Source organism: Motacilla alba, chromosome 2, assembly GCF_015832195.1.
Source record: "Motacilla alba alba isolate MOTALB_02 chromosome 2, Motacilla_alba_V1.0_pri, whole genome shotgun sequence".
NCBI lineage: Eukaryota > Metazoa > Chordata > Aves > Passeriformes > Motacillidae > Motacilla > Motacilla alba.
Genome location: NC_052017.1, coordinates 53,811,564 through 53,824,714, shown reverse-complemented (window position 1 = coordinate 53,824,714; position 13,151 = coordinate 53,811,564). Strand labels below are relative to the sequence as shown.

Below are 13,151 nucleotides of genomic sequence, written 5' to 3'. Positions count from 1 at the left end.
TTCTCCATGCCTGGTAAAACCAATCACTGGCTAGCTTGGAAAACTAGCACACTGCTAAGCCAATTAGAAAAGCTGGAAACGCCTCTATGATAACACATTCAAGAATGAAAAAAACGCAGGAAGCTCTCTTGCTCACTGCTCTGTGCAGAAGAGTAGGGGGCCAGCTGGGGCCCCTTTCTGGGAGGGGGCTGCTTGACCCCGCTGTGGCTGCAGCTCTCTCAGCAGGGCTCATAATGGACTTTATTTTCTTGGACGCTTTTAACCAGCCATGCTGCAGACAGAAAGACAAAAGCAGTGGCAGCAGCGTTTCTTTTTTTGGTGTCCTGAATGAAGAAAAGGTGTGGAGTGGAGCCGGCAGTCAGCACAGCTTGCACAGTGCTAGCAGAGACCAGTGACCAGCTGAGAGAGAGGTATGGTGAGCAATTCCCTGACTGCAAAGCCTGGACAAGATTAACCTTTCAGCACTGCAGAATTCTACAAAAACTGTTTCAATTGGTAGAACTTGAGAACAAATGAACCTGCTGTGCTGGTTTTGCATTCGAGGCATTCACAGAAGTGCCTCAACACTTTCCTAAGAAGAGCTGCTAGCAGTTTCCGTCGTCTCTGGCAAAAAAAAAAACAAACCCAATCAGTATTTAGTTTTAAGAATTGACAATCTGTTAAACCACTGAGAAAGCTGGACGCGCCTCTGTAAATACACACGTTAAACATGAAAACATCCCAAGAAGTTCTCTTTTGCTTCCGGCCCTGAGCAGTTGACAAGGCTGGCCCAGCCTCCATCTCAGCTGGGCCGGGCCCCATCAGCTGCTGGGCAGGGCGAGGGGAGGCCATTGGCCCCTGGCGTGCTGCAGCTGAGCCCTGGCCTGGCTGCCAAGATCCTGGGTGCTCCCCACAGCCCAGCCCAGACGCAGGTCCAGCTGCGAGCTACCAAGCCTGGCTAGGGTCACGAGACCAACTGCAGGCCTCGGGCGAGACACTGACTCTTTCAGTGCACAGGTAAGACCTGCAGACCTTCAGTCCTCCCTCAAGTGAGAAAAAAGGACAGAGTGAGAACACATAGAAGAACACATGAAGACACCAAGGTCACTGAAGAAAGAGTCAAGTCCCAGATGGGAGGGATGAAAAAATACCTTGATCTTGAGGCTGAAATCCTCTTGTAAAGCTACAGAGAAGAATGTAATTGATACATCAGACTCTTTTTCTCTGTAACTCATTGAAAGTATGGGGAGATTAAGTGTTCAAATTGTAGATATGAGCAAAGGCCTCTATGCTAAAGTAAGCAGATGTTGAAGTAGGTGTGATCCCACAAGAAGTTTGAACAGAGAGAGAAAAAAGTGATGAAGACTCTCTGCCCCAGGGAAAGAGGAAGACCTCTGTTCTCAGATATGAAGATGATCTCAAAGATAGATAAAGAGAACCTTTGCTCTTGAACAGCTCATCCTTAAAATAGTACCTCATAAGTTGACATGGCCCATAAACACAGCTGTGGAGAAAGCTGTGAAAAATGGGAGGGACTTCATGATTGCAGATTTCTGGGCGGCTGCTATTTATGGAAATTAAAAGCCACAAGAGAACTGTTTTCTTGTAGAAAAGTCTCCATAAATTAACAAGAGGGACTTCTCTCCCTAAGTGAACTAAGACTATTCTAGAAGTGATAAACTGACTAAATTGTTTCTGTACATTGTTAGTGAGAAAGAAAAGGTTTTAGGGGGGAGGAGAAGTGTTCTAAAAGTTTTATTCTGATTCTTATTATGCTTTCTTTTCATTACTGTTAATAAAGTTTCCTTTATATTCTTTTCAAGTGTTGAGACTGCTCTGCCTTCCTCCTAATGCTATCTCAGAACAAGAAATAAGTGAGTGCACTGGTATTTAACCACCGCTAAAACCCACCTACAAACACTAATTCTCTCCTGAGTCAGAGAAAAGGAAAAAGGGAAGACACATGAGAACAGTATGAGAATGGTAAGGTAGGTGAAAAAGAGGGACAGAGAGGAGGAGATGCTCCAAGCATCAGAGCTAAGATTCTTCTGCAAGCTGTGGTGAGGACTATAATACAACAGTTTCCCTGTAATTCATGAAGTGCATGGGGGGAAAGGTGTTCTAAAAGTTTAATTTAGTTCTCATTATCCTCTCTTAATTCTGTTAACGAGTTTTTTTTTCCTTTATACCTTTCAGAGTCTTGAGCCTGTTTTGCCCTTAGAGTGTTTTCTCCTAATCCTTATCTCACCCCATGGGTTTTCTTTTCCCCTCCTCTGCTTAACTATAGCAGAAGAAAACAAATAAATGATTTTCATTGGTGCACTGGTGTTTGGCCAGCGTCAACCCATCACACACTTCAAACTCATTTACTAAAGCTCCTCAAGTAGATGTCCCCCTATTTGTTTTTTAAAAAGAAAAAACAAATGTTCCCTGTTCTGAAGTAATGCAAACACAGCTTCCCTGATAGGCCATTTCTAGGTCTTACCTGGCCTTCCTTCAGAAGAAAAAAAATCCAGAGCCAAGCAGAAGAAAGCACTCCATCCCCCACTATTTTGGATGATATATCCACTTCTGCTGAAAATCAAGTGCCACAGACCAGACAAGGACAATTATCGTAATAGGCTGTGTAACTACTATGAAGTGCAGCTTCATCATTACCGTTTCTCCATCCTTAGGATATGGTTTCCAGACTTCTTCTACTACCTCAGTGATAAAGGGACTACCTATGCTATTTTCAGAATTAGGATCCTAACTCAATTTCTCTCAATGCAATAAAATCTCTAACATTAACCGAATACCAAGAAAAACTCAGACTAAGGCCTTTAACCAGGCTGCTTGATAGTACCAAAACTGGAATACAGTTTTATTCCAAGTTGTTGTTTTATTTACTGTGCAGCATTTAAATCCTGAGCACTTTACCAGACCCTCTGGAAGCTCATTGAGAGAACAGAAACATCTTTTCCTCCATTACTTTCATTAAAAAAAGTTGTTCCTACAGGTGAATTTTAACAAAGCAGAAAAAACCAAACTGGTTTAAGAATGAGAATAGCAAAGAGCATTTCATCTTGAAGTCACTGGTTCAAAAGCAGGCAGAGCAATAGTGAATAAAAGCTAGAAACAGATTACAGTTTTCAGCTTGTACAATAATTAATTTCAATTATGCAACTGTTGCAAAGGAAAACAAAAGGCATGAAGACTGAAATTTCTAAACTATGACAGCATGTTTGTGACTTATGCTGCTAAAAATATTTCCCCCTGATTCTATGGTGAAAATACAGTAATGTTAGTTCTGTGAAAAACATGAATAACCTCTGATCTCATTCTGTAACAACTGTTCATAAGGCACATCACCAACGCTTTTCCAGTACCTAGCTGTAAAATTGGTAAATATGGATTAGGATGGTAAAATTTCACAGAGCAGCTTTCTGTTCTTCCCATGCATTTTCCACGGGGATTTATTTAATACCCTGGGAAAATGCAGATATACACCAGGAGCATGGAATTAAGATGATATGGCTGCCTGTGAATATGTCTCAAAATGGGCTGCATTTGCAGTATGTAATGACACAGATGAAAGACAAAACAGAGAACATTCTTTTTCTTTGCAAAACTGTTGTGACATACAGAATATTAGACTATTTTTGCACAAGATCAATTGAAGAATTACTCCTACAGGTTTGAAGAAGCTGGGCACCAGCTAAGTTTTGAAGCATAAGTAACACAGAGATGACATACTTGCACATGACCAATCCTCATAAATGGTGTGTTTAAAAAAAAATAGTAGTAGAAGGTCCATATAATACCATTTGGTTTCATTTCAACTACCTCAGTTTATTTTGCTGATAGTTTTGTGCATGACAAAGAACACCTGAAACTTCCAAATCCACTTCAGTGTTCAAAAACATAGGATAAGTCCATCCACACCAAGTGCACTATACAGAGGCAGCACAGGATAGGCTGTTTTATCTTCCATGTCCAAATCCAATTCCAGCACAGAAAAATCCAAACTCAGTTCAAATATCAATGAAGCTACACATTTCTACTTTTATTGTCCTTTTGCTGAGTCAGGAACTTGGGCAAACATTTGTTTCCCCTGTGAACACTACTCAAGCAACCCGGTTGCCACCTTGTGATCTACTGCATATGAAAAGCTGACAGTACAGTTTTGAGAATAGCAGTTTTTGAAGCTCACCTACCCACCACTGGGGAAGAGCTGAATTTCACCACTACTTTCTTTTTGCAGCCAGAGTGCTATTGCATACAGAGAAATACATTTAATGTTTTGGGAAAGGTACGTCTGCATACTCTGCTAACACAGTAGCTTTGCAACTGCATTTAATTTATGTAGGAAGCACAGCAGCATTTTTACTTTTTATGTATTCCACAGCACACAAATAGAACAGGCACTTCTGGTTAATATTAATAGCTCATTAAATGAAGTATTTAATTTTCACTCAAAACCAGGACATCTTAAAAGAATATTAAAATAATCCATTTCTTTCCTGCAAGTCAATCCTCTAATAATGTTTATTATAATGTTAGTTACTAGTCACTGCAAACTTGTTTTTCAAATTAATATAGGAAAAGATTCCATTTAAACTTCAATAAATATTTTACTATGCTCATCCTGCTGACTCAAATTGATAAATTATTTGCATGATACATTTTCTCATCAGTAAGGAGAACTTATTACTTGGAATTTATGTAACTATTCCTTCCATTCTCCCCAAAAGGCCAATTTAATTTAAAGCCATACAGAGAGAAGCAATTTCTCTTCAGACGTCCAATATGTGAAACAATACATTTTTTGAGCATTTTTCTCCCATTTTGCATTTAAAAAAATAATCTAGTGTACAACTATTCAGTAATAAGGAAAAGTGGCATGATTAAAATAATTACTTTGGAAAAGGTCAGACAGTAGACAAAAAAAGGCAACTCAGACTGAAGTACAGTAGCCACATCTACTTTTCAACCATCCGTTTTTCTTGCAACAGTGATACCTCTTCAAATGCTACTATCCACAGAACAGCTTACCTCTTCCAGCCCAGTGCTCCACATCCCATCTTAAGAGAACATTTTGATGGAAACACAATATGACAAGGAGCCTTTTTCACCAGATGCTTTATTTACTTTAAATTATTTAATTGCTTTGACCTAATCCAGACCCAACCTACAAGACTAAAACTTGGAGTGCACTGAAAAGAGAAAGAAAATATCAAGGCTGCTTTTTTTTAAGGCTTAGATTTTTTCCTAGCTGTGTTCCTGCTCTGATCAGTTTCCAAAACCCTAAAGAACAAAACCACTGCGAGTTTCAGTGGTAAAAGTGTATCAGAGAGGGATATTTCTAAACCACCAGAAATAGTTTGAGCACTGGATTAACCAGGAATTTCTACAATACTTTTCTCTCTACAAACTCTCATGGAATTTATTAATATAGCGTTTAAATAACTAATCAAGAAATAAATGAACAAACATGTCTCTTTCACAGGGTAACAGTGATCAAAACAGCAAAAATGTTAAGAAGGGGACATATAAAAATAGAAGTGCTAGAATGAAAATATAGGCAATACTGATGACTAACACATTCATGTATCTAACAAAAAAGCAAGAATACAGATATCAGTGTACCTTTTTTAAAAAACACTATTCTAATACCTCTTTGCAGAACATGAACATCTGCACCCACATGGCTTTTTTTTTTTTTTTGTAGTTTAACAAGCAAACAATTGCAAAACAAAAAATTTCTGCTGTATTGCAGCGTCAAAAAAAGAAACAAAACCACAAACAGTGACTTATGCCTTACATAATCAAGGATCTTTTCTTGGGACATAGCACTCATTTATAATTCCAGGGACATTTATTCTTGAAAGGGTGCTTCCTGTAAAAAAGTCACATGCTGGATCAGCACGATCTGCTCATAACCCCTGTAGTAAATTAGAATGGAGGAGAAAATTTTAAACCTTTTATTCTTTGCTAATTAGCTGGCAAAACATAACTATCTGTCTGACAGAAAACAGCTCAACTGAGAAAAGTAAGATTTTACAGCAACAGATGCATTGCAAGGAAGAAAAATAATTTGAAAATAAATTCAGATTCAGGCTGTACATAATTTATGGAGATTTTTTTTTTCCTCCACAGTTTCCAAATAGCCTGATTACTTTGCTATCTACTTTTTAGATCTCATCAAATGTGACAGTCCCAACATTTAGCTTCAGGTGCTATAAAATAAAATTAAATAAGCCAATGAAACCACATTGAAACTAGGACTTTTCAGCCAAACAAACCTGCCCAGATCCATCCTCAAATATGGCTGCATATTTGATGATTAGACAAGGTTGGGATAAGTAATGCAAATATAGTTCAAAAAAAATTAATTAAAAAAATAAAAAACCACCAACCCCAAATGTCTAAAGGCAAACATACAAAAAGAAAATACTTGTGTTTCAAGACTGAGTAAAATTACTTCACAAAATAAGCAGGTTTTCCCCTAAGAATTAAAGGACTATTAGATATACAGCTTCCTCATTGTAGCCTGGCATAATATATTGCAGTCTGACTACAGGAAAAGAAAAAGCATGTAATACCCCAAATCAGATATAAGAACATGATAGGAAAGTGCCAGCTGTACAGTAGTTACCACGAAAGATCTGTAAGTGCATGCCAACCGTACTGTACTTACCAGGAAAGAAATGTAATAACTCTTCTGCAAGTGCTACAAGTTCTACAAATTTTACGACTAACTACAGTAACTATCTGTATTGAAAGAAAGGTCTACTTAACATCTGAACAAATGCACCATCTCTGCTCATTGATACCTTTGCATTTTACACACTCTGACTTAAATAGCTGAGAAGTATTTTACACCAGGGCAGCCTTAGGAACTCAATTTCCTGTGGAGCCATTGCTGGAACCAAACTTAAATTGACCAGCTTTCAGATGACATATATTCAAGACAGTCAATTTTTGCAGACTCCCACATTTGAAGCCTACTATTAAGCTCTACCACCAAGTCTGTGCAAATAAGCATCCTGGCAATTGTTAAAGAGCCTGTCCTTCAAAACAAACCAAGCAGGTAGCAAAACAGCACTAGAATCTTATTTGCTAGAAGATGCTAAAGGAATGATTGTAAGAGAGTTGCTGCATGGCTAATGCAAAGCACTTTCATAGACATTAGAATGACAATTGTTCTTTAGATCCAATATCTACATTCTCAATACATAAATTTCCTTTTCACTTTTCTCTGCATCTGAAATTAACATTAAGAATAGATGTCAACTTTAACATAGGTCTAGTTGAAATTTTAGGACTTAAGTTTTGTGAAAGATGCATGATGCCTATTTTTCTTAAGGGAAAAAACAGTAAATCCCCACCAACTGGGCAACCCATTTATGATTAATTCTGCCGTAAATACTGATTTGCTAAAGCTAAAATCTTGAAAGGCCAGTAAAAGTACCATTTTTTCATTGCAATAAGTTTTAAGAAAAAAAAAGCACCTCAGCAGGTAAGTATCAGTGTTCACTATCCTGTGAATGTCAAGCCTTGAGAGGATTACTATTCTACTACGTACTGAGTCATTGCCCAATGATTGTTTATCTCCACATCATAAAGCACTATTCAGAATGAAGGCATTTCACACTGGACAAAAAAAGTCTGGCCCAGGCAGCTGTTCCACAGAGCAATGTTAAAGGACCAAAAACCCTTGCTTCTCACCAGTACTGCCACTCAGTGCCACTGAAGACAACCATTCAATGGCAGATAGAAAAAAAATATCTCCCAAGAAACAAATTCACCTTCCACTGCAAAAAGATTTTTCAGAATCCACCACTACAGTCTTTGCCTATCCACTGCCACTGTCATAGAAATTAGGATTTCTGTCTGCTTAGTGCTTAAACCCAGCTTGGAGATTTGTCCCTTGTAAAAAAAAATCTTTCTAAGAGCTTTATTTATAACATTACATTACTATTTGGAGAAAAATTCTTGAACTCTCTCTAGCTTCATCCCCAAACGCCTTTTCCCATCACCTCCAGCAGTGTAGGCAAACATCTCCAGAAAATGAGACAATTGTTGACAAAACATCATCTAAAGAATAGGGAATCTACAGGACATGATTGAGACTGTGAAGCTATCAAAACAACTAAATAATTACCTGAATGTAGTATTACTGCATATATAATTATACTTACAAATTTTCATTTTATCAAAACAGAAGCAAATGCACTTCAACTTATCTCTCAACATAATTCATTTTACAATAATGGGGCAATTGTGGTTTTTTTTTTTAATATAAAGAAGATTCTAATAGCAATTCACAGCTTCTTTTTAATAATTTAAGCCAAGATTAACAATCCTTGGTACATAATACTGGTCAAACTTTTAAAAACAACCAGTGAAATAGTATTTTTCACTCAATATTGACCAAAAAAAACTAGCACTGACCACACTGACACAAATTCGAGTGTGAAACATTTTAAGAAGGGTTACCTCAGATTCATCTGTTGACTCCTCATAAGACCTGGTTTCCTGAAAAGGACACAAAAAACAAAGGGGTAAATAGCTAAGTATATACATAACTGAGCAGCATTTCCCTTTAAGAAGTACTTTTAAACCCTTACTAAGAAATGAAAGACAAAGCAGAAGCAAAAAGTTCAGAGTTTCCATCCTTGTCATTCATACTCGATTTGTGCTTGCACTTGCATTCAAATGTCACAGTGATACTCAGGAGCAGCAGGGACTCTGTTGTCAGTTACCCTAAAAGGGAGAGTGATTGGGTGATCTGAGAATCTGTCCCTGTGATTATCTTCCCCTCTTTCAGAAGCAGTAGCAATTTTTGCAAAGAAACTGCCCATATCTTGACTTCCATGCAGTACAGCATTCTTATGTTATCCACAAGCCAGCTTTGCTACTCAACTATTTAGCTGTTAATGGGCTTATTTTAAACTTAAATAATTTCAAACCACTTTTCATAGAAATCCAGCATTCAATTACTCTCTCCTTCCCATCTGATGTTAATGCAAGACGTGGCTTTCTCCTGCCTTTGAAATAACTGTACCTTTAAAACATTTCTCTGGCAAGATGATTCTTTCTACCCTAGGAAAAAAAAAATTTAAGTCAACTCCTGCTCATCTGTCGTCTGCCCACTGAGAAAATCTGCTGATGCAATGCCTCCTCAAAGAAGTCAGCAAAACTAAGATTTACTTAACGTATTTATCTTTATCAATAGCAATAAAAGATTACAACTAATACACCGGCAGTGAATGTAAGCATTTTAACAATAAAATATGATATAAACAAAGAACAAGTAAGAGAGAAAGCAGCATTTCAAATCTTATCAAGGGAGTCTTTGAAGAGTAAGATTAATAGGTACAGAATTCCACCAGACAAGAAAAAAAAAAAAAAATCCACCCATACCAACAGCTTAGAGAAAAATGGAAAAGGAAAATGAAAAATTCAATGCGCTGACAACCAGTGTAATTTTTTGTTTCTCACATTTATTTCTTTTTTATGTTTATTTAATGCACTGATTGTGCACCTGTACACCAAAAGCAAAGGCTTCCTTTTCATTAGTGGAGGCTCACATTGATGCCCATAATGACCAACACAGCAGATGGGAGAAAAGCAAAGCAGCACTTCTACCTGCTACTGGAAATTTCATGCAAGGTGTTACCACAATTACTGACATCCATTTCCTCCATTTTACTCACTACAGGCAGACCCACTTCTAAAATACATATCACATAGAAGGGTTATCAGTGTTGTCTATACTTGTGTCACAAAACTGGGAAACTGCAAGTACAAAATGTGCATGGGAATCAAGGGAAGATGGAGTAAAATCCTGGCATCCTTTGAAGTTTAGGTTCAACTTTGCAAGGCCAACTGTTTGTCTGATGGTCTCCCAGTCTCTAATCACAAGCTGCTGCAGCTTTTCTGAAAATTGCAATTTTGTTACATACAATCTTCGTGCATCTTAACAATAACCAAGTGAGAACTGAACTGAAACAGTGTGGTGTAATATTGCCAGCTGACTGGATGAGCTAGAACACACAAAGTCCAACGCAAAGTATCATCAGATTCCTAATAAAAACCCATGATTTTCTCTTCTGAATACCAAGAGCTACCTACTCAAATCCTTAATAAGTCAAAATTAATAGCACTGCCATTATGGTATTTTGGTATAATTCACATAGTGTGTGGGGGGAAAAAAAAGCTCTCCCAAACAAAGGAATTACAGCAAGTGACATTTTTGCTAGTGCAGCTACACCAACTACATCTGCCCCTCATGGTTCCAATTGTTTTAGTTGCATAGGAACAGAAACTTACTCAGGATGAGCTCACTATCTAACACCATGCTGTCAGACCAACACACATGCCGGATGGATGGAGTTAACAGCTCACTTACTGAGACAGCAGCTGGTCCTCACACCCACCTGAGCCACTTATCTGAGCCACAACATATAAAATAAGGGCATGCCAGAAGTTGATTCCAATAATCAATCCATATGAATTAAGAAACTATCAATCTATTTTTATTTAGGACATCTACCCTGGTATCCCTAGTGTATTCACAAGGCACTGCAATATCAGATACTAAATTTCTTAAATGGCATACAAATACAGGTAACTGCTTCATGGCCTTTATGTTTTACTGCAGAAAATAACATAGAAAAAAATCAGAGGGAGCCTTGGCTTAGGAAAGCAATGCAAAAAATTGTATTTGTTCTCTGACAAGAACTTAGCTGAAGGTGCTTAGAACTGATACTTACCTCCAAACTCACTTTGGTAGCAACTTGCTATGAAAAGCTTTTTCCCTGGGTTTTCCCACTTGCTTAGGCAAACTTGAACAGTAAACTGTAGTTATGATTGCCCTGGGGCTTTATTAGCTTCCTTTGCCTTCTCTCCAAATGCATGAACTGAAAGGATTATCCTCCCCTTCTACTTTTTAGTAACCTTTTAACTGCAGAAAGGAAATCCCTGAAAAGGGATTTGTAGACAACCAGAATCCAAAATCATGTAGGAATAGCAGTCTTTAGCAATGTCAGACTCTAGGGGAAAATCAGCAGTACACTTCAGCCAGCTGACAAACACTGTTGTTTTAGCAGCCTAAGAACGCAGTAAAGGAACACAGATCAGGAAACCATAGATATGTGAAGTAATCTCTCACCATTATAATCTCTCACTTAACAGATTCAACATAACTTCTCAAAATATTCTTAAGTGGGCTTTCTAGTATGATGGGCATAGGGTTTCCCCTTCCCCTGGTTTTACAAACATCATATGTAATCCACTATGTGTTTAGGCCCATAACGTAAACCTGACAGAAGGTGATAGACACAAAACTTGAGTTTTACAGAAACACATGCACAACACACACACAGCCCTTTTAGTAGAGGTGTGCATGCTATCCACAGGAAATAAACTGAAATGAATAAAGTAACTCTCCTATCATAGTCCAAAGAGAGCAAAACAGGTTAGTTTAATCTGTTGTATTGTTAGAGAAGACTTGTCCAAGTTTGTTTCATCCTTCCAAAGGCTGCCACAGTTAAAAACTCATCTATCCCGGGGAAAAAAAGTCTCTCCCAAGGAAGCCAAGTCCTCCCAACAAAACTGTCAGCAGGGAAGGTGGAAGCCAGATACTAGTCTCTAACTTTGGCCAGTTACCTCGAAGTAATTCTAAGACTCTCTCACTTTTAGGCATCCATGACTGACAAATATTGCACAGCTCAGCTGTCTGTTCAAATACTGGTGCAGCAAAGAAGCATTTAGAAAATACCTGAAAGGGCCAGGAACTGCACTTTTCCCTTTACTTTACTTCTTTTTTTTCTTGGGAAAGAGCAACCTAGGGACGGGGAGCTTTAGAAGAACACCCGATTGAGGGAACAGCACCAAAATCCTCAAGTTTTGTCTCAGAAAAAAAATCCCTTGTTGAAATGAACTTGGCGATGTCTCCTATGTCCCTCGGTAGAGAGACAGCTCTTGGCTCCACAGCGGCGTCAGACGCACTTCTAAACCCACGCTCCCGGCCCACCCCGGCTCCGCTGCCTCCATCTTCCCTCCTCCGCCCCCGGTGCAGCGAGACTGTCCCCGACGGCCCCGCACCCCTCAAGGCCGGCTGCCGGCCTCTGCCCCCTGGCACCGGCACTGTCCCACCGTCCCTCCGCCCCTCCACTCCCATGTGCCCCCGCCCCGGTCTCGCGCTTCCGCCCGTCCCGCTCTAAGCCCCGCTCCTCGGCGCTGCGGCCACAGTGCACTGACAGTCTCTACCTTCTCCCCGGCTTCCGCCATGGCGCAGCCAGGCAGCTGTCACGTGGGGGGCCGGAAGCCGGCGAGGCGGAGGCACTCTGGGAAATGTAGTTTCGGCGCGAAGCAAGTGTTCCCTTCCCCCCACTCCCGCCTTTTTTCCTTCCTCATCCTCGCTGAGGTGTGGTGGCGATGCCGTACAAAACAGAGGGCACTCGCAAGGCTGGGCCCAACGGCACACCCCAGCCAAGTTTCCTCTCCACCCTCCTTAGCTGCGAGACGCTTTTTAAAGCTGAAATCCATCGATTCTCTGAGGGAGACCAGCATGATCTCCCAGCTTCATGGTACACCCAGCTGTGATGAGACGGAAGGCAGCCACTGCAGTGCTTGATGAGCTGGCGCCTGATTAGTGAGGGTTCGGTTGTAGCTGAAGCCAAGAGGCATTGACAGCCTGCCTGCTGACACTGTTGTGTACAGCACTGCCAGTGCTCCCAGACCAGGCCCTTTTATTGTCATCCATCTCAGTGGCACCTGGTCAAGCACAGCTCTGGTTGCCATTATATCCTCCGGTTTCCATTAGATCCTACGTGTAGCAGCTTTGGTCCTCTTTGTACTTTTTATTTAATCATCAGTATTGAAATGGTCCACACTAGTGTCAGGAGAAGGATTTCAGAAAGCCTAAATATCTTCCACAATTATAGAAGATGCTGCATCTTGATTTTTAAAAGCATAAAATAAGACTTGAATGTCGTGGTTGCACACAAGCGGCTTTATGTGTTAAAAACATGACCAAAGCTAAAAAGCAACAGGCAGAAGTTTTACAGTTTGTGTTTTACCTTTGGAGCTATTTAAAGTCTAAAGTGGAGCTACAGTGCTATGTATCCTTCGGTTCAAAGCCATGAATTTAAAAATGTGCAGTGCAGTTTACCTTTGGCAAT

At 39.6% G+C, this 13,151-nt stretch overlaps 1 protein-coding gene across 3 annotated transcripts in view; it reads right to left on the bottom strand.

Annotated features, from left to right (window-relative positions):
• The window catches only part of VPS41 (VPS41 subunit of HOPS complex), a 114,492-nt gene extending 102,191 nt beyond the window's left edge, over positions 1-12,301 (bottom strand). For 2 of the 3 annotated variants that reach the window (XM_038161897.1, XM_038161905.1), the window contains exons 1-2: positions 12,238-12,301; positions 8,461-8,499 (exon numbers count right to left, since the gene is read on the bottom strand). In XM_038161897.1, coding sequence (XP_038017825.1) covers positions 8,461-8,499; positions 12,238-12,258 — 60 coding nt within the window. In that variant the 5' untranslated portion in view covers positions 12,259-12,301. Of the gene's footprint in view, positions 1-8,460; positions 8,500-9,028; positions 9,067-12,237 lie in introns of all 3 variants that reach the window. The other variant, XM_038161916.1, reaches the window with a different exon arrangement.
• Between the last annotated feature and the right edge of the window lie 850 nt (positions 12,302-13,151).